The 27,543-nt window shown below is 44.7% G+C and overlaps 1 protein-coding gene across 1 annotated transcript; it reads right to left on the bottom strand.

The window, feature by feature from the left end:
• Positions 1-293: 293 nt before the first annotated feature.
• LAPTM5 (lysosomal protein transmembrane 5) lies at positions 294-27,124 on the bottom strand. The gene is made up of 8 exons (XM_068417973.1): positions 26,948-27,124; positions 17,441-17,534; positions 7,493-7,569; positions 6,665-6,793; positions 6,013-6,135; positions 5,366-5,461; positions 2,022-2,114; positions 294-1,065 (listed from the first exon to the last, which is right to left on the bottom strand). The coding sequence occupies exons 1-8, from the start codon at positions 27,032-27,034 to the stop codon at positions 991-993; spliced, it is 774 nt and encodes a 257-aa protein (XP_068274074.1). The 5' UTR covers positions 27,035-27,124; the 3' UTR covers positions 294-990.
• Between the last annotated feature and the right edge of the window lie 419 nt (positions 27,125-27,543).

Raw genomic sequence — 27,543 nt, forward strand, 5'->3', positions numbered from 1 at the left:
CCACGTCCCTCAGCACCACATCTACACACCTTTTAAATACCTCCTGGGCAGCCCGTTCCAATGTTTGATAAACAAAAGCAAGATTTTTAGATGAAATTGCCAGGTTGGCTGTTAGAAATACCATCTTTTCCTTTGCGAGCAGCACACACATGAGATAGCATCGCCCTAAGGCCAAAGTACCATTTTTGCTAACTAATTTCTTTAGAAAGCAAACCATTTCTTCCTTGCCACTTATTTCAGACAGCAAGGACAGCATCGTTCAGAAATCAGACAGCAAAGTATTGAAGCCATTGACATTTTTTTTAATTGAAACTCATCTTTCAAGTCACACTAAAAGCAAAAAAATGCAAACACTCAGGTATAAAATGGCAGAGCAATACTGTGACAATTCCAGTATGTTGTATATTCTGGAGTACACACTATGAATCATTATCATAAGCAGATAGGATGAGAGCTGCATCGTAGTTCATTTGAAATCTTCATTCTTTGCTGATCCATTTCCCATAGGGTCCTCATTAAAAGATGCTGGTTAGCATAGCATCAGGGTTGGGCTATCTCAGCAAAAAGGGTTTTGCCCATTTTCTCCCCATTCCACTTCCTAAACATCTCAGCTGCTGAGTCAGATGTGAGACAGATGAGAAACAGCATCTTGCTGGCATAGAGCAAGCTTGACGAGGGATTCAAGCCAGTGCCTACACTTCACATTAGCCAGATGTCAGAGGCCAGTGATGGGAACCTCTGTGGTGCCTGGTGCCAAGTTTATTAAAATTAGCACTGCAGCTTGGTAGTACCAAGTCAAAACTGCCAGTGTAGAACAAGGTACCAACTCCAGTGGTTCACCATCACTCTTTGTAGGCTCATAAAGTGAGCTGGATTGTAATAAGCATGATACTGCTATAAAGTAGGGACTTCTCAGTGAGGCTGACTATCTGACAGAAGGGGTAGGAGGCACCAACAGCAATACAGATGTCTTCTCTCCATGAGTGGAGCTTAGATTGCTACATAGGCTGGTGGGGTTTCCTTGGAAGGCAACTCTAAGGCTTCCTCATACGATGGCAGCACAGCCTGAAAGAGAAGACCATTAGTTACGCTCTGGGGATCACATGGAGGGTTTCAAGTGGATTTGATCTTGGATGTGTTTCTCTACCTAGTTCAAAGCAGGGTAAAAGAACCACATGGGCTGTAAGACATAAAGGGTGGAAATCCAGAAGAGTTAGAGGTCAGCAGCACTTCATAACCGCTTTGCTGCCAGCCCCACCTCCTTCTCCCGAAGCATGGCTGCAATAAATGGACCAAGGCTCTTTAACATCCAGAATAGAAGCCTCATTGCCTAAGCGGAGAAGCTAAGCTCAGATCATGAGCACAGCAGGGGAACACGCTGCTGGCAAGTCAAGGCTCATCATATTTGCCGAGTTTCAACAAGACAAATGCCTACACTTAGCATTCCATATTCTTCCTCTTTACTTCTCATCCATCTTTACAGTCTCTCTTATTTTTGGAAGGTCTTCAATATCTTTCCATTGTGTCAGAGAAGCTGGATGCTACTATTAAAGAGATCATCAGTAGTCTAAGGAAGGACATTGATATTCATTAATTAGCAAACTGTTAAGATGAAGGGCAGCGCATCAAATCTCTCAGACATTGATCCAGTGAAAGGTGAAGACAAACTTAATTTTAAACAAGGGTAGCACTATTAGGCACAGAAACCAAAGTTCAACTGAAATTAAAAACACAGCTCTGGATCAGAGAATACAAGTGATATATTCCCATATATCTGCTTTGCCTGAAGCCTGAGTTTCAGCTTCCTTGCAGATACCGTTGACTTTGAAAGATTTTATACAAAAGTAAAGTTAAAAGAATATAGTATAATTGGAAACTGATTATTAGTACCTGTTAATGCACATTTGAAGGGTTGAACTACCTCTCAGACCACCAAAGCAGCAAAAGTATGGATCATCATGCATCTCATCAGTTTAAACCATGCCTTTTCATGGTATAAATCTGAAGCAGTCTTTACTCACCTTTTCAACTGCTTGTGGGTCCACTTTCACCTCCTGTCTCTTGCTGGCTTTAATATACTTAAAGCAGCTCAGGACACATTTGAACATATAGGCCTGAAAAGGAAAGGGAAAGGGAAGTCTGCCATTGCATTGAAAGCTAACAAGAGCATTTCCACTTTTGCCATCAGCCTGCTATTGTCCTACTCTCTTCTCTGAAGGTAGAAGCCTGTGATCATGTGTCCCAGGGCCTTAAATCAGTCTCTCTTGATCCTTCACTATAAAGGTGACCATTCCATCTATTCAGAACAGTACACTGGTGTGGGAGGTCAATAGGACTAGTAATACCATTAAATATAAAGCACATGCTTAAGACCTCTGAGACTGCAATGTCATCAGGTAGGAAAGGAAAGCATGTCTTTCATGTTATTTTTCTGAGCAGGCTATGAAGTTTGGATGTCTCAGAAAAGCATCTTGGGCATAACATCCACCTCCCAGAGATCCAAGGCTCCCTAGTCAACTAGGACTGACCTGAAAGGTCAGCTCATTTAACAAAATCCTATACTTGCAATAGTTACACTTTTCTGACAAGACCGTCTTGCACCTCAGAGTTACAAGATGCAATAAATAGAGCTTTTCTGAGAAAAATGGATCGATTGAGGGATTGTGGCACAAGAAAATAAGCAAGGCCTGTGAAACATACCATATTAAATAAATATTTTCCCGACTCTGTGCAGCAAGGCAAAGTCGTGTGCCTCTTATTTTTATTGGCATAAGACTCTACTTTAAAAACAGTTGGCATTTTCAAAGGAATGTAGAGAGTTATATGCCCTGAGAAGAAGACATGTGGCTTAGGATTTCCTAGAACAATGATGACTGCTTGTCTTGACACAAAGCCAAAACAAAGAATGAGAACAAAGAATGAAGTATCTGAGTTGAAGGAATGCATCTCTCAAACAAACTCACAGAGATGAGGAGGTAAATCCAAACTTTGACCACCTTTAGGGAATACTGCAAAAACCTCCCTCCTTCCAAAAGCCTCTTCATACAGAGAGCAAACATGCAAGACACTGAAGCCATCGTATAAACTGCACAAAAAACCCCACTCATTTGTGAAAGAAATCCCCCAAAATTTAAAAAAAAAAAATCATACAACAAAACAAATCCTTTCTTTGATTTTGTTTCTGGAAGAGTCTGCTGCAGTGCCAACCCCGTATCTGCACAGAATTCAATGAAGTTGACTGCAGTTAAGACTGCTGCAAGCAATAGCAGGTCCGAGCAGAATCCATTAGTACACACAGCTTATGTAAGGGCAGCCAGTGACCTTGAGATCATTTCGTTACTGGCTAACTCAAAACACTCAAGAGTCACTGTAGGATACCCTTATCCATGCTGAATTGAAGAGGTGAAATTTTTCTGGCAGCCATTGACATTGTAAGTGGATGGGAAGCTTGTCCTAGAGGTCAGGAAGTGAGTTACTTCAGAAGTAATTATGTTGAACCTTTTCTTTAGTTTTCCTTCAGAAATGTTTTATTCTCCTTCGTTTCTGCATTCTTATCACTGTGGTGGTGGAGGGGGTTGACTTTATGGTACTGAGGTGAGATAAAGGTTATTTGTTTGTACACAGATCAGCAAGGGAGACTGCCCTAATGGTGCTATGTAAGCATCACCCTTTCCGTCCCTCTGCCCTTTGAATATTTTACATCTCCAAGGAGCTTAGACTTGAACAACTGCTGATATCACCACTGGGGCTCTGCAAGTAAACATACAATCAGCCTCCACACTGGTAAGGAGCTGTGAAGTTGCATGGAGGACTTTCACATTGCAACAGGACATGGTCCCTGCAAAGGGTGATGTTGTATGAGATAAAGGAGGGAGAGGAGCGTTACCAACCCCCTAGCATTGTCGGAGAAATACTTCCTGCTAAAAGGGTGAGCAAACTCTTGCAGGTCTCATATGAAGTCACTGGCAGAGGCATTCAGTGGGGCAGGTGCCCCATCTCTTCTCCATCTGACAAACCGCCTTTTAGCTGAATTATGCTATGGTGCAGGATGGAGATAATTATTTGGGGACAGGAATTGCAAGTTGGCAGGGAAACAGCACCGGATACACAGAAACAACATTTTAGTGTAAGAGCAATAAATGGTTGTGATGGGTCATTAAGCAAGTCAATTTATGCAAAAGATCCTGGGCTAGTCCAACATATTTAGATGCTACCTTGGTGTGGGCATTCAGTGAATTGAAACCAATGGGCCCTAAATTGGCCAAATGGCCTTTTTAGGTGTAAAATGTTTCATGTTGTCGCCACATTCCTCATCAGATCTTTATCACTTGGAAGGAACTCTCTCACGAAAATGGTTTTGCTACACATGGAAGAGGGGAGGGATTGTCCCTAAGTATAAAGGAAGGGGTTCCTAATGACTTGTTTTGGGGAGTTTAGTAGACCAAGGAGTATTTGTGCCTGTCCATTTTTAATTATCCCCCCCTGCATCCCTCCCTCCTACAACTCCAGCGCAAGAAGTCATTGCAAGTTAAGCAGTCTTGTAGCTAACCTTGTGGAAAATTCAAATCAACTGACTTGCCAGGTCAGTGAGATTTCTGCTGAAGACCCACACTGCCAGCTGGGTTTCAGGGTTATCTCTACTCCTACTGCGCAGTTTATGCAAATATTAAAAGATATGCTAAAGTCATGTCTGCAGTGCAATCATACAAGACACTCCACTCCACCCTGGCTTGTCTGACCACCTATAGGAAGAGTCTGAATTAAAAATCATTTCCAACTAACAAGCAGCATTTATCACTGTGACAGAATCTGCTCAAGTACCTGGAAAGATCTGGTTTTCTTAGTGGGTCTGAAACCCCTCAGTGAAAAAAACTGTTCTCTGATTCATTGAAGCAAGAAGAATAGAAACCATCTCACAGTGGAATTTTCTGAGATGTAAGCAGGATTTAGCAGCTCACGGGTTTTAATTAAATTTCAGGGTATCAGTGTGCATAACTCCGCTTACATCAGTGTGGATGCAGTGACTTACCCAAGTGGAAGACCTAACCTGCTGCTTAATGATCTAATTTATTTTGGCACACAACAGCAGAAGAGTTTCCTATATTTGTTTTCACACATCTTATCCTTCTAGAGATGAATGGGCAGTAATAGTTTCTGGATATGAGAGAGAAGCATAAAACCAGTGATTTGCATATTAGACCTGCCTCAGACACTCTTCTGAGGCATAGTTCCTATTATAACCAAGGAGAGACCAACAAGGCTTTCCAATGCCCTGGCAGATTTGAGAGAAAAGTAAAACTGATTCCTCCTATCCCCCAGGCAAGAGAGCTTCATCTCAGCCTCACCAGACCCTGCAGCCATTTACCTTCAGGAAGAGGACAGCAATGAATGCAATGGTGAAGGTGACCATCACTTTGGCATATTCCTCGGCTGGTAACTTCTCCAGGGTTGGCAAAAAGCCCTGTGAAAAGAGGGAGAGGGTCTCAGTCATAAACACTTGTTCCCTCTACCAGGGTCACACAAAAGTGGTGGGGATCTCAGCAAGTTTCTCAGCCTGCCTCTCAGAAAGGTGGGACAGACCACCTTCCTTTCCTCATCAGAAAGAGTACAGGGATATTTTTTCCTCCTACTGTTTACACTCCTTTGGCAAAGATTTTCAGAAGACTATTTAAATGAGAACTAAAAGTATGACTGTTTAATAAAGATGAAAAGTTGATGCATTTTCAGTGCATGCAGGCAGGCTCTATCCAAATGAGTTTGCTCTGCAATTTGCATCCATAAATTCTTACAAGAAAAACAAGGTGTATTTTTAAGAAACATGCACAAGCAAGCTGTCAGTCAAGAACACTGTGTTGGTGAGAACATATGGAAAATCCTCTTTTGTCATCAAACAGAGCAGTTCTGGGTATACCGTAGAGATCAGAGAAAGTTTACTCAGTCTTAACAGCCACTGAAAGAAACTTCATAGGGGTTGACAGCATGAAAAATCAGCTGAGCTTGCTCATAACCTACCCCACTGTCTGAAGACTTGAGGCTGAGATAGGTGGGGACCTCCATGTAAGAGCTGCAGAGAGTGAGAATACTCAGGCAGAAGTCCAGCAGCTGCAGAGCCAGGAAAGGGATCTTTGAGTGTCCCTGTTGCAGGAAGGGCAGGGAACAGGAATTTGGTTGTGATTACAAGATTGCGTCACTTCTGTAGATTTTCCACATTTTACACAGGGCCTGTGCTTTGTTCACATTGATGGCCTAAGCTGTTTAATTCACTTATACTAGCCAAAACAATGAGCAAACCATCTTGGGCTGATTTATACAAGCTCCACAGAAGAGGCCTCTAGCTGGAGCAGTGGTATTCCTAGCTTATCTCCAGCAAACCCTTCCTAGCATGGGCACACTCATAGTGATCTCCCCAAAGCCATGAGACAGAAAATAAAATCAACAGGAAGATTCCCAGACACGGGAAACTAAACAATGTCTCAGCTGACACTAGTTTTCCTTGTGCACCCTCTAGCCCCCAAGGATTGCATCCTGTCTCCAGCCAGTATAGAAACTGCCTCGCCATGAAGAACCGTAGCCCAAGATAACGATCCTTTGTTCCTACATTGTGCATCGGTCTCCATCTCACAGAGAACAGACAAGACCACCCCAGAAGCGAGCTGTTACCTACCGTGTGGCCAAGGGAGGACACAGAAATGATCGCTGGGACTTGTATGTAGGAACTGAACATTGTCAGGAGGCTGAGGAGAAAGTCCATGACTTGCAGAGCAAGGAAAGGGATCAGAAGACGTTCCCTCTTCTGAGAAAGAAAAGCAATGCCAGTTATTTCTATTCTGAATGGGAGAAAAAGACCAGCTATCAATTCCTGAAAGGACATATATTAAGGTACTCCAAGAATAAATACTTTCCTGGAATTCCTGCATCTAATTCCACATACTGTGGTGACAATTGATTCAGAAACAATGAAGGGCATCAACATTGAATTTTTTCACCCCCCCTTGGAAAGTTTCTGTGAATTTTCACTATGTGACATTGGCACTTGATCCCATCAGAGCTGTAATTCAGCTGTCCCCAAAGTTTACCACTATAGAGAAAGCTGGGTTCCCATACCAATGTATGGTCCCTTCTTCTCCTGAAATGGGAAATGAATCCCTAGTGTAATAGGGGAGTTACAGTTCCCTTCCAGGATCTGACCTGCAAGAAAGCAAGGAAATGAGGCAATAAAACAACGTAACATTTCCATTCCTTATCATGAAAAATAGTCTTGATGGAAATGACACCCAGATTTGGTATATCTGGCAGTTAGAAGCCTTGCAGATGAGCCTGAGACTGCAAACCAGCTGCCTTCCCCCTCTGTAAGAGAGCGGAGATATTTATCTGCTTTTTTTTGATCACACTCCAGCATTTTCAGTGAGCATCCTCTAGTCCCCTCCTCTAATACCTCCTAACTCTGAAGAGGCCTCAGCCAGCAGCTACATGTCATTTGTGGAGAACATACCTTCACCACACCAAGGAGGAGGTTGAAGCTGATGAAGAACAGCATGATGATCAACAGGAAACTGGTGATGACATCAGCTAAAAGTAATAAAAGTAATTACCACATTACTAAAAGCTAGATCCTAATGTCCGAATTCAATCATACCTCTAAGAATGAGTTGAAGTGGGATAACCTGGTAGAAAGAATTGCATACGTGGGGGAATGAATGCCACGCAGCTGGAAGTAACCCTCTTTTCCCTTTCTACACCCACTATTTCATCTGTCTTTGAAGCTTCTGTTTCTTTAGTCACTGGGTTGAGCAAGCTGTCAGCTCAGGCACATGAGAGCCAAAAGCCTTTGTTGTCTGGACTGAAATTTTAAATGTCCTAGGCTACAATATTAAGGTAAAATTAAGTAGAAAAAAAAGGCAGAGTCCTTTCAGCTAATGATTAATAAGTCTGAGTTGGAAATTATTTTGAGAATCAAAGACAGATAAAGTGACCAACAATGAAATCTGGTGAAAGAGCTGCAAGAGTTACAAGCAGAGAAGCAGCATGAGTTTTAACCACCCACCACCAGTATGGACCACAGAGTTTCAGGGTAAAACACCTCACCTCCAGTCTCTGTAGCTGTAGGATGCAACAGACACATTAAAAATAAATGTGTGAGGAGAACGACATGAGACAGTTCTACCTACAGGGCTGAAGGTAATTTTGTCTGCTGTTTTCAGTGCAGAAAGGTGATCTCTTGCATACACATAGCTTCCTACTGAACAGTTCCCACAAAGCAGTTTTCCCTCTTGGTATTGAATCCTGCCCTGATGATGACTACCAAAGCCTTGCTTGCATTGTGCATATACACATTTGGTCTTTGTAGTAGTCTAGACAGCGTGAGGTTTTTTGTGAAGTTGGTTTGGTTCTTAAATAAAGGCAAGACACTGCTATTTTCTTTATCTGCCTCTGCATAATGTACAGTCTTTCACAGGGCCTCCTCCAACTCACTCTCCAATGTCTTTCTTATTGCTTTACCAGAGTTTAAAATAGCAACAGTCTGTTTGGGGTCTCTAACTCCCAAGTGCTTCATGGGTGAATAAAGTGAATAAAGGGTTTAATTTTATTAGAAAAGAGGCAAACTTTAAACTTTTCTGGCTTTTTTAAAGCAACTGATCCTTTCCATAGGTACGTTTCTCAAACACCAGAAATGTTTGATTACTGGTTTGCTTTCCCCCCTGCCAACTGCCCAATTTATTCCATGGCTATTAAATAAATCTAGTGCCTAACTCTATTTTTTTCCATTACCCCTTTCATTTGCTTTCATAAAGAAATCTAGAAATTGTGCTTTAGCCTGTTGGATCCCTGATGTATTCCAGCTACCCTGAAATCCTTCATTGCTCCATATTATGCATTTTTTTCCCCATGAAAATACCCCTTCATCTTCCCCAGCTTTGAGTGCTTGCCTATAACTTTGGTACCCCATTACATTTTTAGCAGGTGTGGGAGTATTTCAGTGCTTGGGCATATACCAAAGTGTCCTTAACTCACTTCCTAGCTTTGCTGTTGAGGCAGAGAAACCCATCCCTATTTCATGCAGGTAACACCAACACTGCTGTTTAGAGCAACAAAACATTTGCATCTGAGCAGTCACAGCTATATCATAATTTAGCCTGTTACTGTGTGAGGGAGCAAATGCAAGCAGTCAGCCCAAGTCAAAGGGAGAGCCATGCTGGAGAAGAGCAGACCTACCACCCAGTGCTGCCCACGATATCTGGCAGGAGATGGGCGCTCATTAGATGCAGTAGCTGTAGCATATGCCAACAGTCAAGTATTGCATCCAGGCTGCACTCAGCAATGTGGGTACAGACAACTGCCAGTTAAAGAAAGGAGAAAGGACGAAAGATGATACCGAGAAGCTCTGGAGCCTTTCCAGGGTTGTAGACAACCTGCGTGACAGTTGGGCTGAGTCACATCTGGCAGTAAGGGCAGGTGGCACCAAGAGCAACACTCCTCACATCCTTACTCTGCTAGCAGAGAGTGCACTGTATTTCATTTAAATGCATTGACTGATATAAAAGATATTGTAACTTCCCTTACTATCTTCTCAAGAATTAACAACACACTTGAGTCTGCTCTAGAAATGAGATTTGCTGATGAGGAACCTTCAGTCTGAAAAGAAGCTCTGACCAGCACTTCCTTCCCTGAGCATGAGAAGCCTCTTCCTTTCTGGGGCTCGAAGGGAAAAACCCTTTGAGGAGGCTGCATCCCTCAAAGAAGCAAAAGTAGCTTATCTCAAGAGAGGGAGCAGCACTACATGAGTTGCTGCACATGGAGGTAGCAGACACTCAAGACCTAAGGGAATTATCAAAAGCATCCAACAAACACTTAACCCACATCAGGAAAAAAAGAGTTTTGATGGCACAAAAGAAGAAATAGCTTTTACTTATAACCTCATAAAAAAAAAAACAAATGCAAGATCTGTTTACCACAAAGTAATGAGAATTGAAACACAGAAGAGGAAGAAGTCTTAGGAAATAGCAAAGAAATAAAACCCAAATCCAGCAAACCCCAGATGAGAACAGAGGGGGCAATGGAGAAAGGGCTTTACTGCAGAAGAGGCTGCTCACAGCTTTGCAGCTCACAAGGGTCATGGGAAGAGCCTAAACTTCAAGGCAGAAAACCAAACCCACCTTTCAGAAGCAGGAGAGTAGAGACAAGGCTGTGACCTAATGCACAAAAACCCAAAGATTAACACAAGGACAGTGTAAACACAAACAAAAAAAAAGAGCTTAACAAAGAAGACAGGCTCAGCCTTTGTAGGAACAGCCATAAAAGGAGACAGTCTCAGTCCTATTAAACCCCAAACTGCCTGAAGCCATTTTCCCTGGTTTTCCTCCCAAAACCAAGCACCAGAAGTTTGCCCCAGAGAGGATTTATCTCTTTAGCAGGGTGTTTCCTCAGATTCAAGACAGCTGTGTTTTTCTGCCTCTTTCTACATGGTCTTATGCTCCATCTCTCTCGGCAAGCTCGCTAATTAATTGGGCAACTGGCTGTTGCTTCTGCAGGCTAATTGCCAGCAGAACCCAGCTGAATTTTCCAAGCAGAACCTAGATCAAAAAAAAAACCCTAAACAAAAAACCAAAGAAACAAAAAGTCTGCAACCCTACAGACACAAGGGGATGAAAAGAAAAGCAAAACCAACAGAAAACAGCTTTCCATGCACTGTCTGCCTTCTATTTGTTCACAGCAAATATAATCATCCTTTCTGCTAGCAGCAGATCTCTCCTTTCCAGGGAAGTTTTAGTACCAACAGGTTTGATCTCAATAATCAAAGATTTTACTTAAACAAAATGACTTCTTCCTTTGTGGGAGCACATTTAGCAGATGGGCTAAAGGATTGACCCCCTTAGTGGTCACTGCTGGCTCTTAGCCCTGTCTGTGCAAACCCTCCATGAGATGGAAATGTGGTACGTGTTATAGAGAGGCCAAATGCCACCTGGAATACTTTGCAAGGGCTGGCAGAGTGGCAAGTTACCTTCCAGAACCAGCAGTGGATCTTTAGGGATCCCTGGGCTTTGAGGCACTTGCAGCCAGAGCAGACCCTAGAGACCGGATTGCTGTGACTAACAGGCTCTTTCCATGCCCCGTATTTGTTGTCCAAAAATATAAGATGTTAATTTTTAAATCTCTTCAATATTTCCCTTCACGCTTAGTTGGCCCTTGTAGGATGAATGTTTGTTTTGTACTTAAAAACCCTCAGAAAAGGACAGAATTTAGGAATCTTGAACCAAGCTTGAGCACCTGTATCATCTCAAACACGGGGGCATCACTGCACAGTTTTCCCCTCCGTTCCTCCCTCATGTTCACCTGGGTGCCTATCTCAGGAATAACCTCTTTTCCTCTACAGCACCTTAAAGAGTACCAGAGTATTCAGAGAATAACAGGGTTTGTCCCTGTAGAAGGTGTGTTGGCTCTTTGAGGGCTGTTACTGCAAGACAACAGGCAATTGTTACAACAAAGGAAATTCCAGATAAAAGGAAGAAAAATCTTACAATAAATGGTGCAGTCCTGAACAGAGATGCAGAGAGGTTGTGGAATTCTACTTCTGAGGAATCTGCAAACCTCAACTGGACAAAGCCCTGGCCAAGCTGCCCCAGCTTTGGGGTCAGCCCTGTTTCAAGCAGGAGGTTGGACTGGAGACCTCCAGGGATCCACCTTACTTTTGCTCTACTTTGATGATTACAAAATCAGGCAGGGAAGAAATTTTGCTCCTCACAAAGCCTGCTTCACTCCTATAGCCTTAGAATATCCTACCTAAAAGAATATTTCAGTTCCACAGGCACCTCCATGCTGGCAGTGGTACTTTATTGCTGGCAGAGAGTGCAGTGAGAGCTTGCCCCCTTTGAGGTGCCCATTTTTCCAAAAGCATACAGGAATAGACAGCAACAACAAATAAATAAAAATGCTCTTTCGTATGCTTTTTCTTACTCAAATTCTCCGGGACTACGTGAGTCTCCCAGAGATACCAAGGAATTTAATGAGAAGGAATATATATGTGCTGTGAAGTAAATGCCATTTTCCTTGGGGAGATGGTGAAACCAGGATGGGGGCATACGGCAGAGCCTCCGCAGAGCTGCACTAGATATTTGCGATGCTAGCAAGTAGTACCAAAAGAACCCACCCATCCAACAGAAAGAGAGAGCATTTATTTGCCAAATGTTTTGCCAGCTTTTTATTAACTGCACATCAGGGTTTTTGCCCTGAATGTAGCCAGGAGGGACATTGAATGAGTCCTAATATTTCCCATGAATGCAGAGAAACCCCTTTCTATTTTACAGCCCAATAAACTGGCATGGGAAATACAAACAGGGCTTGTAAATCTGTGGTTTTACAGTTGCATTCAGAGATTGTCAAGGATGGCAGTGTCTGATTCGGTGTAGTTGATAAGCTGCAGGGAGTTGTTTCTGCATTCAAAGGACGGGCAGAACCAGCAAGGGAAAGAAGCCTCCCAGTCCCTTTAGCCGGATTCTTTCTTCATCAGAGAAGGAGGGAATATTTTCTGCACAGGAATTGGTATGCATAGGATATGGTATAGGCTGCACACAGGTCTTCAGGCATAATTGAGGTATTTTTCTTGGCTGACTGGACAGAAATTGAAACAACTTTTCCAGTTGTATTTTGTCCACAGCGACAATTTTTATAGTCATTAATGAAAAATAAAAGTGATTAACACTCTGACTGTACACAGGCATGAATTGAAGACATCCTAAAGATCTGACCTGTGGCAAGCAGTGGGGTGTAACCTTTTCAAGGCAGAAAACTGTTCATGTTAGTGACTTAGAACTGGTAAGGAGGTTTTAATTGATATGTTTTTGGGGGGATTGCTTTTTGGTTTTATTTTTCCAGCAGGAAAAGCTAGTCTGCCAAAGCTCATATGCTTTCAGGAATGAAGCACTATCAAGAAGGCTTTTGCTAGGAAGGCTTCTTAGCTCCAGGGTGAGACTTCTAATAGACTGGAAATAGAGGAGGCTGCATCGGAAATGCACGTCCACATTTCTGCTGTATGTGAGAGAGAGCATAGGGATGTGAACCTAACTCTTCCAGATTGCAATTGAATGCCCCGAATCACTATGCAGCAGAGTTTGTCTCCTGTTCCCTCTGCCTGGCCAAATTAATCTTGTGTTATTTCTTAAATATTAGGTAGTAAGTTTAGACCTACTTTAGATTAGCCAACATCCTGATATTGACCCCACTACGGGTGGGAAAATCATCTTCAAGGCTCCCAAAGACAAAGAAGAACCTGGGTCTTCTTCCCATTTTAATCCAACATTTTCAGCAGGTCTTATATTAATTTCTTGGTCAACTTTCCTTGAAAAACAAATTTCAGAGGAGCGCTCTCAGTCCTGTGCTGCCTGTGGCATCTTTTAAGTCAAGACAGCGAGGAGTAGGAGGCTGCAAGGGACAGAGCATCCCTCTGGTAAGGGCAGCTGACCCAGTCGCCCTCCCCGTTGCCCTGGCAATGACAAAAACCTACAACAATCCCAATTATCCTTCCCCTCCCTGGCCATACCTGTGGAAGCCGAGGCCCATCCCACCCCTCTTTTTAAGGCAGCAAAACATACTGCTGAGAAATCTTGAGGGAGCTCTGGTTCTGTATAAAGAACTCCTATATGTATTTCTTCCTACTGTATCATGTGAAAAGCATTTTCACATAAACCTTGCCTTGTTTATATTCTTGGGCCATGACTACAGCGTTAGCATTATGTATTCTGAGACGTGCTTTAATCTGGCAGGGTCTACAAATAGAGCAGCAGATGCTGAGGGCATCGACAGAACCTCTCCTGAAATTGTTCTCCAACTCTTCCATCTGGGTTTTGAAGTCAAATTGAACTTTTTGTACTGCTTTGCTGTATTGCTTCCCTGCTAGTTTCTGGAAACAGTTGTGTTTATTCCAACTATAATGAGAAAACACTCACAATCTCCCAAGCAGAGCCCTTTGAAATGCTTGGGAAGAGAAGCCAAGTGGAAGTGCTGGGGATTTCATTATAAAATGTTCCTTTTTTGTGTGGGAGGCAGTGGAAGAGGGGGAGAGGAAGACCTGTCATTTTGATTGTGTAGGAAGAGGGGAGGTTGTTAAAAATGGGGCCAATTTCACTCGGAATGGTTCTATTCTTAAAAAAAACCCTCCAGATCTGCAGAAACGCACGTCTTGCTTAGGAAGCATATAATGGTTACGTATGGAAATTAACTGAAAAATCTGCCTCAATGATTTGTTTCTTTTTCTTTAAAGAATATTTTACTTAGATACTTGAAAAGTAAAAATTACTGGCCTTTCTGAAAAACAATAATGAAAAACATTGGTCATTTTTACATAACTGTATCTGTGGGAAAGTATTCTGATCTGCAAATATCATGTTTGGTTTTCAGCAGTTCAGATCACTGTATTATTCAGAATGCATGTGCATACTCTACCATCAGGAAAAAATATTTCCAACTGTGCCTGTGTCCAAGCCAGGTACATCAAAACAAAATAAAACAACACAACACAAAAAAAAATCAAACCCAAAAAAAGGGAGGAAGACCTTAAGATCACCCTTGCATCATGTTCTTCGGTTTTTATCTGTAATATTAAAATTAGAAAGATATATTACAGAAATGGGAAACTGGATTCTCCTGCCTATGCTGTGCTGATCCCAGCCACCCAGAAAACAGCCGGGTTTCAGAGGCTGTTTGGTGTATTGCTTGTTGCCCTAATGGGAAAGCTCTGCAGAAAGCATTTTCCAAAGCAGACATCATGCAAGTCTGTATCGGGTGTTGAGTTGAGCCACAGATGCAGAGGGGCCTCTATGGACCGCAGCTAAGCAAAGTAGCCTCCACCCCACCCGAACTGGACTGCTTTGGAAATAACGCCCTGTGTGAAAGATGTGAACCATGACAGCAGATCCTTGCTCCGTGTCCTGTTAGCAGGACTCACCCAAATTTCCATTTTCCGCTCACTGTTGATGCCATTCAAAACAGCCTTGGTGGATCACAGTGGTGCCTCCTAAAACCCAGCCGTGCTCTTTTGAAGAATGTGAACGCATCTGTTAGCAATAACTTCACCCAGACAGTGACTGTGCCTGTTTTGGGGCTTTCCACTATGTCTGACTCCTACCCTGGGGATAAGGGAGTTTGGGATGTGCAGGAATCTGCTGTACTTGATTTCTTTTTCCTCCACTTACAGGGGGCCTCTCTGTGCATGCTTGTAGCTTGGGGAAGGACACACTGGAAAATCAGGGAGCAGGCAAGTCCTGGCTCCTGTGGTTTGCATTTTTCTCTGACTATGAGCCCTCTCCGCAGGGAGAGACAATGCAGGGTGCGGGAGCCTGGTTTCCATCTTTCTGCATGCAGCAGAGAAGGGTTATCTCAACTTGTGGTTTTACACCGAAAAGTGACTAAGAAAAGGGAAAAGCACCCTGTGTTTGTTGCTTCCAAACAGCTTCCTGCAAAATTAGCCTGGTTAAGTAATATTTGAGGTTTGCGGAGTTATTTTCTTTTAAATGGCACCCCACATGAGAAATCTGCCAGGTCTCTGAAACCCAAGCTAGGTCCTTCCTAATTACACAGAATCACAGAATCACAGAATGTTAGGGATTGGAAAGGACCTCGAAAGATCATCTAGTCCAATCCCCCTGCCGGAGCAGGATTGCCTAGACCATATCACACAGGAACGTGTCCAGGCGGGTTTTGAATGTCTCCAGAGAAGGAGACTCCACAACCTCTCTGGGCAGCCTGTTCCAGTGTTCGGTCACCCTCACCGTAAAGAAGTTTTTCCTCATATTTATGTGGAACCTCCTGTGTTCCACCTTGCACCCATTGCCCCTTGTCCTGTCAAGGGATGTCACTGAGAAGAGCCTGGCTCCATCCTCATGACACTTGCCCTTTACATATTTATAAACATTAATGAGGTCACCCCTCAGTCTCCTCTTCTCTAAGCTAAAGAGACCCAGCTCCCTCAGCCTCTCCTCATAAGGGAGATGTTCCACTCCCTTAATCATCTTCGTGGCTCTGCGCTGGACTCTCTCTAGCAGTTCCCTGTCCTTCTTGAACTGAGGGGCCCAGAACTGGACACAATATTCCAGATGCGGCCTCACCAGGGCAGAGTAGAGGGGGAGGAGAACCTCTCTCGACCTGCTAACCACACCCCTTCTAATACACCCCAGGATGCCATTGGCCTTCTTGGCCACAAGGGCACACTGCTGGCTCATGGTCACCCTGTTGTCCACTAGGACCCCCCAGGTCCCTTTCCCCTACGCTGGTCTCCAACAGATCTGCCCCCAACTTGTACTGGTACATGGGGTTGTTCTTGCCCAGATGCAGGACTCTACACTTGCCCTTGTTATATTTCATTAAATTTCTCCCCGCCCAACTCTCCAGCCTGTCCAGGTCTCTCTGAATGGCTGCGCAGCCTTCCGGTGCGTCAGCCACTCCTCCCAGCTTTGTGTCATCAGCGAACTTGCTGACAGTGCACTCTATTCCCTCATCCAAGTCATTAATGAATATATTGAATAGAACTGGTCCCAGTACCGACCCGTGAGGGACTCCGCTAGACACAGGCCTCCAACTGGACTCTGTCCCATTGACCACCACTCTCTGGCGTCTTCAAGCCATGGAATTCAAGCCATAGGAATTCAATCAATCAACTGTGGTGAATATGATGCTTGTGACTATTTGTGGGATACAAAACAGCCTGGCTGCTTCTTCCAGGCAACCAATGTTCTGCAAAAAACACTGGGTGTTGGGAACATCTGGGGTGGGGGCCAAATGGACAGGGGGGAAAGGGAGGTGGGCTGGTGTGGCACCCTGAAGTGCCTTCAACTGTGAGGTAAGAGATTCCTGCATGGCATGATGGATGATGAGAAGAGGATGGCTCCATGGCATAGAGGGCAGGGTATTAGTGGCAACATCAGGGATGTAGTGTGTGGCTGTGTTTTCTCCCCACTCCGGGACCCCAAGGTCACTGGCCAAACTAGGTCCATTGAGATCAGACACTTCAGTGTTTTCCTGGAAAATGCCCAACATGTGAAGGGACTCAACAGTGTGTGTAAGGCTTAAATAATCTACAGTTGGTGAAAAGAAAGAGAAGGGGAAACCAGGACTGTCAGTTTGATGCAAAGTGTATTGCAGAGGGAGTGGGAAGGCTGGAGGGGTATGACGGTACTGGAGACTTTGGGCTGAGGGCCTGATCCACTAAAATAAAGACAGCTTCACTGGGCTCCACATTGGTCTCCAAAAAGCCAACACAGCCATGGCCTAAACGAAAATCCAAATCTTTAGAGCCTAAATTTTGTTTCTGGGTCTGAGCTTTTGGCCTGTCTGCTCTGAATACCAGTTTCTAGTTGTCTTTGATGAAAAATAAAGAGGGACCAATGCAGAACTTTGGGCTCCCTCTCAACCCCACAGACCTCTGCTGCTTTCCAGCATCCTGGTGACCTACCAGTTTTGTAGTAATCCTTGTCCAAGTCTTTGCAAAAGCCTTTCCCGCTCGCCACCTCCAGGGAGTACTCAATCAGCAGCAAAACGCTCATAACCTAGGAGAACAAAAGCAAAAGACACAATTCAGTGGGACATGGGCCAACTTCCTATCAACAAATTTATTTCCAGGGAGCATGCAATGGCCACATTCCTAAACGCAGGATGGATCTCCGAACGAGACAGTCATGGAGGGTTTAAAATCCTTTACAAGAAAAACACTGAGGCAAACATTATCAGTTTATTAATGGTTTGGGTTTAACTGTCTTTTTCTGCCAGCTTCCGAAGGAGGACGGAGAAATTACAAAGCTAATGAGTTTTGTTTCAACATTGTTTATCCAGAAAGTCCTGGCTTTACATTTTGAAATTGCATTTTGATTCAGAATTGAGATAAATGTAACAGTAGTATTATAAAGTGTAAAAAGAAAAACAGAAAGAATGAACAACTATCTGTAAGTCTACCTATACTACTTCACTGACAAATATATAGTTCTCCTTTTATTGATCTGAGAAAAATCTCCAAATGTGCTTTTTTCACATCGAACCAAAATGATTTTCTCTCCCTTCCCCACCAAGTTTCCAAGTTGGACTATCAAACCCTAGACTCCATGGTTCATCCCATTCTGAGTTTAGCAAGCTATGAGATGAAGTGAGGTCTAGAGCTGTGGTCTCAGTCCTAGCACTGAACTTCTATATCCAAACAGTGATGATCTGCAGTGAAAAATCCATTTCTAACCCCCAGGTTAGGGAAAGCTCCTGTTGCACGTGAGGCAGTCAGGGGCTGCAGAAGACCTCCACAGGGCTGGAGACCTCACCATGGAGCACCTCAGACAGCAGGTCCAGGGTATTTCCATGCAAGTAAAACCAGGAAATGAGTAGCCACAAGGCCAGACACCTCACCACATCCCTCCTGCGGACAATCCCACCCTGCCAGTGTGTATGCTACAGACAGTATGTGCCAAGGGGACCGAACTTGTTGCGGATCCAAGAACAAGAAGTCCAAGGCCACGATGGAGCATCAGTCACTGCCCACGGTGTTGTCAGAGCAAATCACACCTCTTGGGGTAAAGGACTACTCTGATGCCATTTATTGTGCCTTCATCACCTTACTGTCAGTTTCAGCACTGTATAGTGAGAAGGCACATTTCTGACTCCACCATGCATCCAATCTTGTTCATCACTTTCTTCCTTGTTCTCTGATCTCTGCTGTCCTCCCTCATACTTGGTAGGTCTTTAATTTCTTCTACATTTTTAGGCTGTAGCAAGCTGGAGCACAGCATGGTCTGCCAGTCTTATACCTACAGCTGCACTTTCCAAAAGCAGCATCGGGTGTGCAGGGTTATTTTAAAATTGGCTTAACAGCGTGGGTGTTGGGGAGGAAGCCTGCTGCTACGTTCCCCAGGGATGCAGGAAGCATGGGCTTGTCACTCTGCAGCTGCGTCTCGCTGTCTGGACAAGCTCTCTGACCTCTCTGCTGCTGTGCAAAGAGCTACCACTTCTGCATTGCCTGAGCTTTACCCCCGTCCAGGGGGACCTCTTGCCACAGAGCAGAGAGCAGGAGTCAGACCAGGAGGAACAAATACAGGGACCATCCTGCCCTGTGCATTTTTCCTCAGAGACATGAGACCTGAGTCTGCAGGAGAGGAAATCCGGATGTGTGCAAACAATGGAGAAACCTGTGCAAACATGACTCTCCTTCACCCCACTAACACCAGGTCCAGCATTGGGAGCACTCATTCTGCAGACCATTCTTCAGAAACAGGAGCCATCAACAAAAGTGCCATCAACAAAAGTGCCATCAACAAAAAGCAGTTGTCATGTAGAGGTGGATGACAGAAGCCATTTTATCTGGACCGCACAACCTCTGTCTGTGAGTCATCTGAACCCCACAATGATGCAGGAAACAAGATTGTATCTGCCACCAAGATCAGCACAAGCCTGGGTACCGTATAGCTGAAACAACTTTTCCACAATAGCTATAGCAGCCTTTCGTTTCAGCAACCACTTAAAGAAGTGATGCAGGCAAGGAGGAACCGGAACTGCTGTGGTCTGCACGCATGTTCGCAAACTTCATGTGTGGGAAAGAGCACAAACCAGAACTGCAGGGAGACGAGGCAAACCTAACTGTAAGCGAGCAGCAGAAATAGTATTTTTTGTCTTTTGCAGAGCAGTGGCTGGAGGTGCCATACAAGATCCAGGGAGAGTTCAGGCTGGAGTGACATATAGTCAGATGTGCTGACATTGCAAGCAAACAAAACAAAGAGGCATGGAAAGAAAGACTTTGCATTGCCCTGAAATGGGGAAGCAAGGCTGGGTGGGATGGCCTGCAGCAGAGACAAGAACTGAATGCAAACTCCCTCTGCGCTAGCTGCAGGAGACCTAGAAACTGTCGTCAACACCAAGTTCATCAATTTTCTGTGCCACAAGGTGCAAGTGCAGTTTCCGGAAGAGCTGTAGCACATCCCCCAGAGCCCTTTGCTTCTAGAGTGGGCATCCACCAAGCCACACTCTCGCTGCAGTGGGGACTGAGGTCCTGTGTCCCACCACTAGCCTTCTCTCTGAATTTAAAATACCGTCTAGAGTCTGAGTTGGGAGAAAGGAGGTGTCATACACATGTGTATAGGATGTGTTCAATAGCTATATGAGACACACCACTTTTTTTCATTTTTTTTGTCATACAGTAAATGAACTTTGCAATTTGTCCATGAGGCTGATAGGAAAAGGAGAAATATCTAGATCTCATTACATGGGGACACAAGAAAGTTAACACGAATTCAGTTTAATGTAACAGTGTTTGAAGTCCCATGGAAGCACTGAACCTTGTCAAGGATGAAATTGCATCAATCTGAAGTTTCTTTACACTTGATGGTCTCCCCTGGGATGTAAAGGATCTCTTACCTAACTACACATGGAGATCACACGTTGACTTCAAGTGCCCTAACTTGTCTGAGAGGTTTCATGTACACGCTCCTGAAGAGATTTTGCTTCCCTTATTGCTACTGTTGGTCAAACCCCTCAAATGTCAACATGGGAAAACCAGGATGAAGTTGCTTTTTCAGGTTTCTGTTAAATGGAGGCCTGAGCAAAACAGATTACCTGAGCCCTAAACATCAGTTTCATTCCTGAAAGACAAGTGAGAGACAAGTGAATGAGAGGACATCAAATCCCAGATGCTCCCATCCCAGATAGATTTACAGCCAGAGCAGAGCCAGAGCCTAAACTTCAGTACGAAGAACCACCTCTAATGTCTATTAAAGAGGGGAACAGGAGAGCAAAAGAGTTACTGGTTTCCTTGCAAATAAGCCACACAACCAGACCAACTGCAGTCACATAAAATAAGTACATGCCAGATAGAAAACCCAAACCCAACATGAAAGATTAAGGAGAAGACTTTTAAAGTGAAAGTTGATTTAAACTTTCCTTTCAAAAGGGCTTTTGCATAGAAAGAACAAGCCACTGAACTGCAAGGAGATAAACCAGACAACGATCTGTGGGCCTTTCCCTCGGCTCTCCATCACAAGTGCCGTGTGAGGACCAGGATACTTCTCCATCACCTGACTTTGGGTTTGACATGTGACAATATCTCATTTATTCCTGCAGAAAATATTCGTACAAGGTGATGAAACCTCTACAGTGGGCTGCTCGCCTCAGTTTGAGAAGAAGGTACAGAAAGATTGATGTGGTGGTTGCCTGGCACTCTTTGCTCCACAAGACTGTACATATTCTCACTCGAGATTCACCCTTCAGCTCCAGAAGAAACCAAAAGGTTCCCATTTCAGACAGACAGGACTGCTCAGACAAGCATCCAGTTCCCTTTTTTGTTGCTAAGTCACGATGGGAGAGAGGCAGGCTTAAAATAGGGAGTTTCATCTCCCAGTGCTCAATTCACAGCTCACTTGGTGTGTTGCAGTCTCCCAGCCCCTCCACCAGCCAGCCCTTCTTATTTTAGCTCCTACAGCTGCAACTTTTGGAGGACGCCTCTCATCTTACTGCTGCCTCCGTTTAAAAGGAGTGCTTCAAGTTTCTTGAGAAAAGATTTGTGACACCAGGAAATGAAGTGACTTAGCCAAATAGTGTAGGACTGAAGTAGAGCCAGTTGTTAAACCAAGGCAGCTAAATTGGGGGTGTCTTGCAAGGCAGAATCTTAACAGCATGACGCACGCAGCACCCATTCCCTGGTGAGTAATTTTGCTGCAGCTGCAGTAGGGTTAAACTTCTGTTAGAGGTTGTGTCATGTGCTTTTTTTTTCTGAAATATGTACAGCTTGACTAATCTCCAAATAATTTATCTTTATGCACATGGCCTTGGTGTGATGGCTGCTCTTTTTTTTTTTTTGTTTCACACTCAGTGTTTCTGCAAGAAGACCGTGAAGCTGTAATGAACAGGGGTCAATGGGGACGGTGATATGCTGCTCCAAAAGTGCGTTGGGGTACTGCAAAGGTTTCTGACAGTGGTGCATGCAAGCAGGTGACACCCAGCACTTTGAAGGCAAATAGTACCACATATACATGCTGTACTTCTAGTGCTTCACCTTTTATTCCTTTAATTTAAGAGTGGTTGTCGTGGCAGGGTAGGATGAAGTCAGGAGTGTTTTTAGCTCCCATTTGGTTTCCTTTCAAAACATTTCATCTTTTTCCTTCCTGCTGCCTCCTTCTCCCACTCTTGTTTGTGCAATAGAGATGCTCCAGGAGGACGAGGGAGCAGCACAGGATCTGCTGAACATCTCAGGTCAGCCACAGCCTGGTGAAGGTGCAATGAATTTCAGCTCTGTACCAACAAGAGTCATGTCCACAGGTGAGGGCTGGACTTGGAGAAGGTCCCAGAGATGACACTCTGCTCCTTGAATTAAAGAGCTGACAAAGAGAAGAGCTCAGCTGCCAGAGATCAAGCTACAGACATGCTGCTTTCTAAGACCTCCTTTGGCTCTAATCAAGGACTAGTAGCAAATGAATTGCAGGTTTTCTGCCCATGCTGTATGCACAGAAGCAACTTTCCGGCCTTATTCTTGAAGCTAACGTCAAATAATTTGAGCCTTTTCATGCTTGGGAGGAGCTGATGAGCAGAAGGACAAATTTCTCCATGTGTTCTTTGAAAGTCACCTGCAAGTCACCTCACAACAGCCAGGGAAGCTTTGCTAATCACACAACTGTCCCCTTCTTGTTCCCCTCCTTCTTCCCCCTTTGTTTGAGAATGCCCACGATTTATTTCAACTGTCTATGGAGAGATCAGCAGTGAGACAAATCTAATTTATAGGAGGACAAGACATCGCCACAAAGCCTGAGAGCTTGTGCTTGACGGCATTACTATCACCCAGCATCACTATGATTCATCACTAGGACCCACAGCAATAATTTATACTGATAAAACCAACAATATTGATGTAGCAAATCATCGAAGTCACTGCTGAGTTATAAATCCCCTTTTCTTTTTCCTTCCCTCTGCTCAGCTGCAGGTACATGACCAAAAAGGTAGAGAAGAGGTAGGGAAAAAATATTTCCTATTCTGTGTTGTCTCTTAAAGCAGTAAGACAAGACAACCTTCTCCAAAAATCAAACTGTTTCCCAAGGGGTCCTGTGTAAAAGAAACCCACTGTGATGATACAGTAGGTACAGACACACTGGAACCCGCAGAGACTTGGGGAGTTAGAGGCTCTGGTACTGCAGTGACGGTCACTCCGTCAGGAGCCAGCAGCAGCAGGGTTGAAGAGCTGAGGGCTCAGGCTGCCCCTGTCCATTCCCCGTATCCTTTACTGCGTCTACCCTGGTCTTCAAGAGCATCTCTGGCTCCTTAGTCTAAACCCAAGTTGCATGGTAGTTGCTAATGCTCCCTGGCACCAATGTGCCCTGCACTGATCTTGTACATCATGCTTGTGCCTATCTTATAGTAATCACTCTTCTGGTTTTGAAATGACACACCACAAAGTTTCACAGAGTGACCCCAAACCATCCTGACCACCAGCCACATCCAGCTGGTCACTGCGATGGTGATTGAACTGCACAAGAGCTGCCATTTAGAGACACGGGGATGCTTCCTACCCAGCCAGCCCTGGCAGTGGGGACTACCAATGTGGGCAGAGGGAGAGGAGAGAAAGGGCCCAGCTGTGGCTCTGCAGAATCCTCTCCAAAATCACGGTGAGATCCCATGGTAAGTTCATGTTGCTTGTGATGTTAGGTGCAGGGTGAAGCCAAATCATGCCCTGGCAGAGCAGAAAGGGGACGCATGCAGGTGGCTTTGCACTGTGAGAGTTTGGTCCTCATTAAAATACCAGGTGGAGTTATTACTGCTAAGGCCTTTCCTGTGAATGTGATTAAGACATGCTGTGGGTGACGGGCAAGTCTGTTTTAAAAATGGTCTTAGAATCACATTCATACTCAATGCAGACTTGTCCCACATAAAAGAGGGTCAATGGATAGCTCCAGCACTAGACCCCTGATTGCCCACACTGCCATACTTAGCTTGCTCCCTGGCTTTGGTTTGAACCACTCCAACCACTTTTCTTCAAGACCAATTTGCTCCAGAGGGTCTGACCCCAAGCCAGGCAGCATCCGTTGGCTTCAGGCCCCAGGACCAGTCCTTTACACTCTTCTAGTTAGCAATGCAGAGATCTAAGTGTTTTGTTGCCGATACCTATCCTTTTATTATATAGGATAGGGTATGAACTACAACTAAGTATACCACACATAATTTCTGATTTGAACCATGTCTCCACTGCTAACAGTCAGGAGAGGGATGACATTCACAGCAATAAAAAAGACTGTGTATGGAACAGCCTCTGCTCGTAGAGAGCCCTGTTACACTAGAATTTGTCAAACATGAAAAAGAAATGATTGAAAAGGAAATGTGAGCAGAGCAGAGCTGGAGATTATTAAACATGACAGCTAATAAACATGATAGTTTTCACGTAACCTCAAGCTCAAGAAGTCTCTGATGCACTGACTGCAGAGGATGCACAGGGCACGGATCACTTGGTACCTACCCTGCTCCCAATACCTTCTTCTCAAAGCAGCTGCCACTGGAGACAGGCTGGGAGGCTTCTGGACTTAGGGGCTGACTCTGGACATCTGTCTTATGACTTCTGCCTTTGCCATTTTGCAAAGAAAATCAGCTTCTCTTGCTTGCCCTCAGTGGACCTTTGAACCTCTTCTGCAAACTCTTCCCCATGAGCCCTGTGAAAGTTCACTCCAAGGCTCTCTGCCTTCTGCTATTCAAAACTCACCTGGTGTCTTCAACAGACCCATAAAACGTTTTTGAGCTAACACATCTTTCATATGATGTCACTGGTAATTAAGTTCTTCCCTGTTAGCCACCAGCACCGAGAGGTGATATCTCTTTCTCTTCCATCACGCACTGGTGCAAATCAGGAATCTCTGTTGTTGTTAGTGGCATCGTGGTGAAACACTTACGAGAAAAATGCGCCTCAGTTCAAAGCGTTTGCTGACTTCTGAGAAAGACAAAGGAGGCTTTTTTATGATTCACCCTCCCAGCTAGGAAAAAAGAATTCGTTTTCTGTACCTCTGTTTCACCACAGATAGCTCATGCTGCACGGCATGCTTGCAGCCCTCTGGAGAAAAATGTGTTGTAGTTCCCTGTTTTGTGTTTCCCACCTTTGCACAGACCTTTAATTTTGCCAGCTCCTCTTCAGAAATTGGCTATAATTCCTACGAGGGTCCCACTTCTAAACAGTTCATGAGCATCCCTCTGTGATGGCTGTATGTTTAATTGGTTGTCAGTAATTGCTTGTGCTCTGCTGCAAACTCTCAGCGTTCATATGTTTCAATTTTTGTGTCTTAGGGTCATAAGAATGCACAAGAAATGCGGCAATTTCTTTTTCTTTAAAGCAGTGAGATTATAAGCCTTGAGCTTCTGGCAAAAAGACAAGTAGCCTGCCCAGGGTGTAATATAGATGCTCAAAAAGCAGAAGGCAAAAGAGGTTATAAAATTGCTTGATTCTTTTAACCAATCTGATAATGTTTTTGAGGTCCCCAAATGATTAAAATATGGCATGGAAATGCTACTACAGCACCTGGCTTTCAAGTAATGCCAGGGGAAAGATGTTGGCAGTTACATTGCATGAAGATGCGGAGTAGACTCAAGTTTCTCTGCTCTCTCGCTGTGGGCTGGCACGGGACCATCTCCTGCCCCAGACCAGGGGGGTGCAGAGATTCTGCGCTGCGCTCAAGCACAGCCAGCCCCCTCGCTTGCCGCCTCCAACAACCCGCAGTGCTGCAGACTCCTGGCATGTTTATAAAATCCTGTCATTCACTGAATCCCCTTTATCTTACTATCCAAAAAAGTAACTAAGCTGATCTCCAGATTTCTTTGCCTTCCATTTCATGAGTTGAATCCTCCACCAACGCATGCAGGCATGGCATCATGTAAGTCAAAACCATTAAACCAGCATGTCAGACCACTGTGTTGGCTTTGTGTGAGTGAGGAGGGGGCTATGGTGCAGCGAGGATTTGCTCAGGCAGCTTGGATTGCTCCTGCTGCCCCAGGAGAGCAGACTGGTGCTTCAGGGGGACCACGGCCTCTCCTTCCCATGTGTGGCACGGCTGCCACAGCTGCCATACCCACTACGTATTTGCAGCTACAGCTTCCCTCACTCCACTTCTCCCGTGCAAGGAGCGGGTTAAGAGCCCCCGTTAACCATCATCACCCTGCAAGCTCCAACTGGCGACTGTGCACACTGAGTGCAACAGGTGGGATTATTTTAAGTGCTTCTGCCCTGCAAGAAACCACATCCTCAGTATGACTTAAAGCCACCTGAAAGCACCTCTGTGAAACCAGGTGAGGGGAAGAAATGTCCCTCAGGGCTCTGCTGCCTCTGCTCTCTGCCATCTGCACCCACCCCGAGCAGTTACGCCAGCTGCCTGGCAGCTGAATGGAGCCACAGATTCAAACTGAAACCAAAAAATGGTGCATTTAGTGTCCAGCTGGCCATAGACAAAGAAATGAGGCAGCTTTGCCCACCCGCCCTTTGCTCGCCTGAGGCCCAAATCCCTCCTTCCTCCAGTGACCTGTAATTTCAGCACTCCCACAGTTTCCATTGCCGATGTGCTGCCCAATTTCTAACCAACAGGTCCAGGTAGCCGTGCTGAGCCCTGGCCAAGCTACACACCCCTGCACGGGTAAGAGCTCCTGCATTAAGCTGCGAGGGAAAAAGAGGAAGCAGAGTGAGTTTCCATGAGCTCCAATTAGTAAAGCCAGGGAAAAAATAGTTAAAGAACACTCCCAGTACAATCAATTTCTTCCTGTCCCCCCTCTCCCCCCGCCACCTTCTCCTCTTTTGTCCATCCCTCTTAAATCATTGGGTTTTCTCTTTTGGGAACACAGAAAAGTCAACAGTCAGGAAACCTTGTGATCTGCAATGATTATACCTTCTGCAAAGATTACACCTCCTGCAAAGATTACAGCTCTTCCTCTCTTTCCTCATCTCTCTCTCCCTGTCCCCTCTTTCCGTCCTGTAACTTACCATGTGGAAGATCCCTAGAGCGACTGTTGCTGTCTTGATGTTGAAGAAGCAACATTTGGGGGGCTCAGTGGTCATTTGGGCAGTCATTTTCGGATCCCTCTGCACAGCTGTGAGTTAACAAGGTCGAATTTGCAGCAACCGCCCCACTGAAAAGCGAAGCGAGCAGCGCAGCTCAACTTCCTTCCTGGTCTCTAAATGTGTTAAGTCATCTACAAAGTCACATGAGGTCTTTGATTTCTCAATAATAAAGCAAGCAAAATTGTGTTGCTTTTCTAACAGATCTTTAACTGCTTGCACATCCCCCATGGCAAATGTAAGCACAAATGCTGCTTTGGGCAGGTGGTATCCAGCAAGTGAGGCATACGGAGAGAGGAGGGATCCAAAGCAGGGTGCAGCTTTGTCCTACAAAAATCATCAGAAACAAAAGCAGGAGGCCAAGAATTTCACCTTAAACTTGACCCCCTGTTTTTGCAGTGAAGCGTCCAAGTTCCTCAGTTTGAAGCGGCTTGTTCCTTGCCAGCAAAGTCACCATTCCTTGGAAGTGCTCCTGGGAGCTGATACTTGAGCAGCCTTGGACTCTGGGACCAGAATGATGG

Source organism: Nyctibius grandis, chromosome 24 (assembly GCF_013368605.1).
Source record: "Nyctibius grandis isolate bNycGra1 chromosome 24, bNycGra1.pri, whole genome shotgun sequence".
Lineage (NCBI taxonomy): Eukaryota > Metazoa > Chordata > Aves > Nyctibiiformes > Nyctibiidae > Nyctibius > Nyctibius grandis.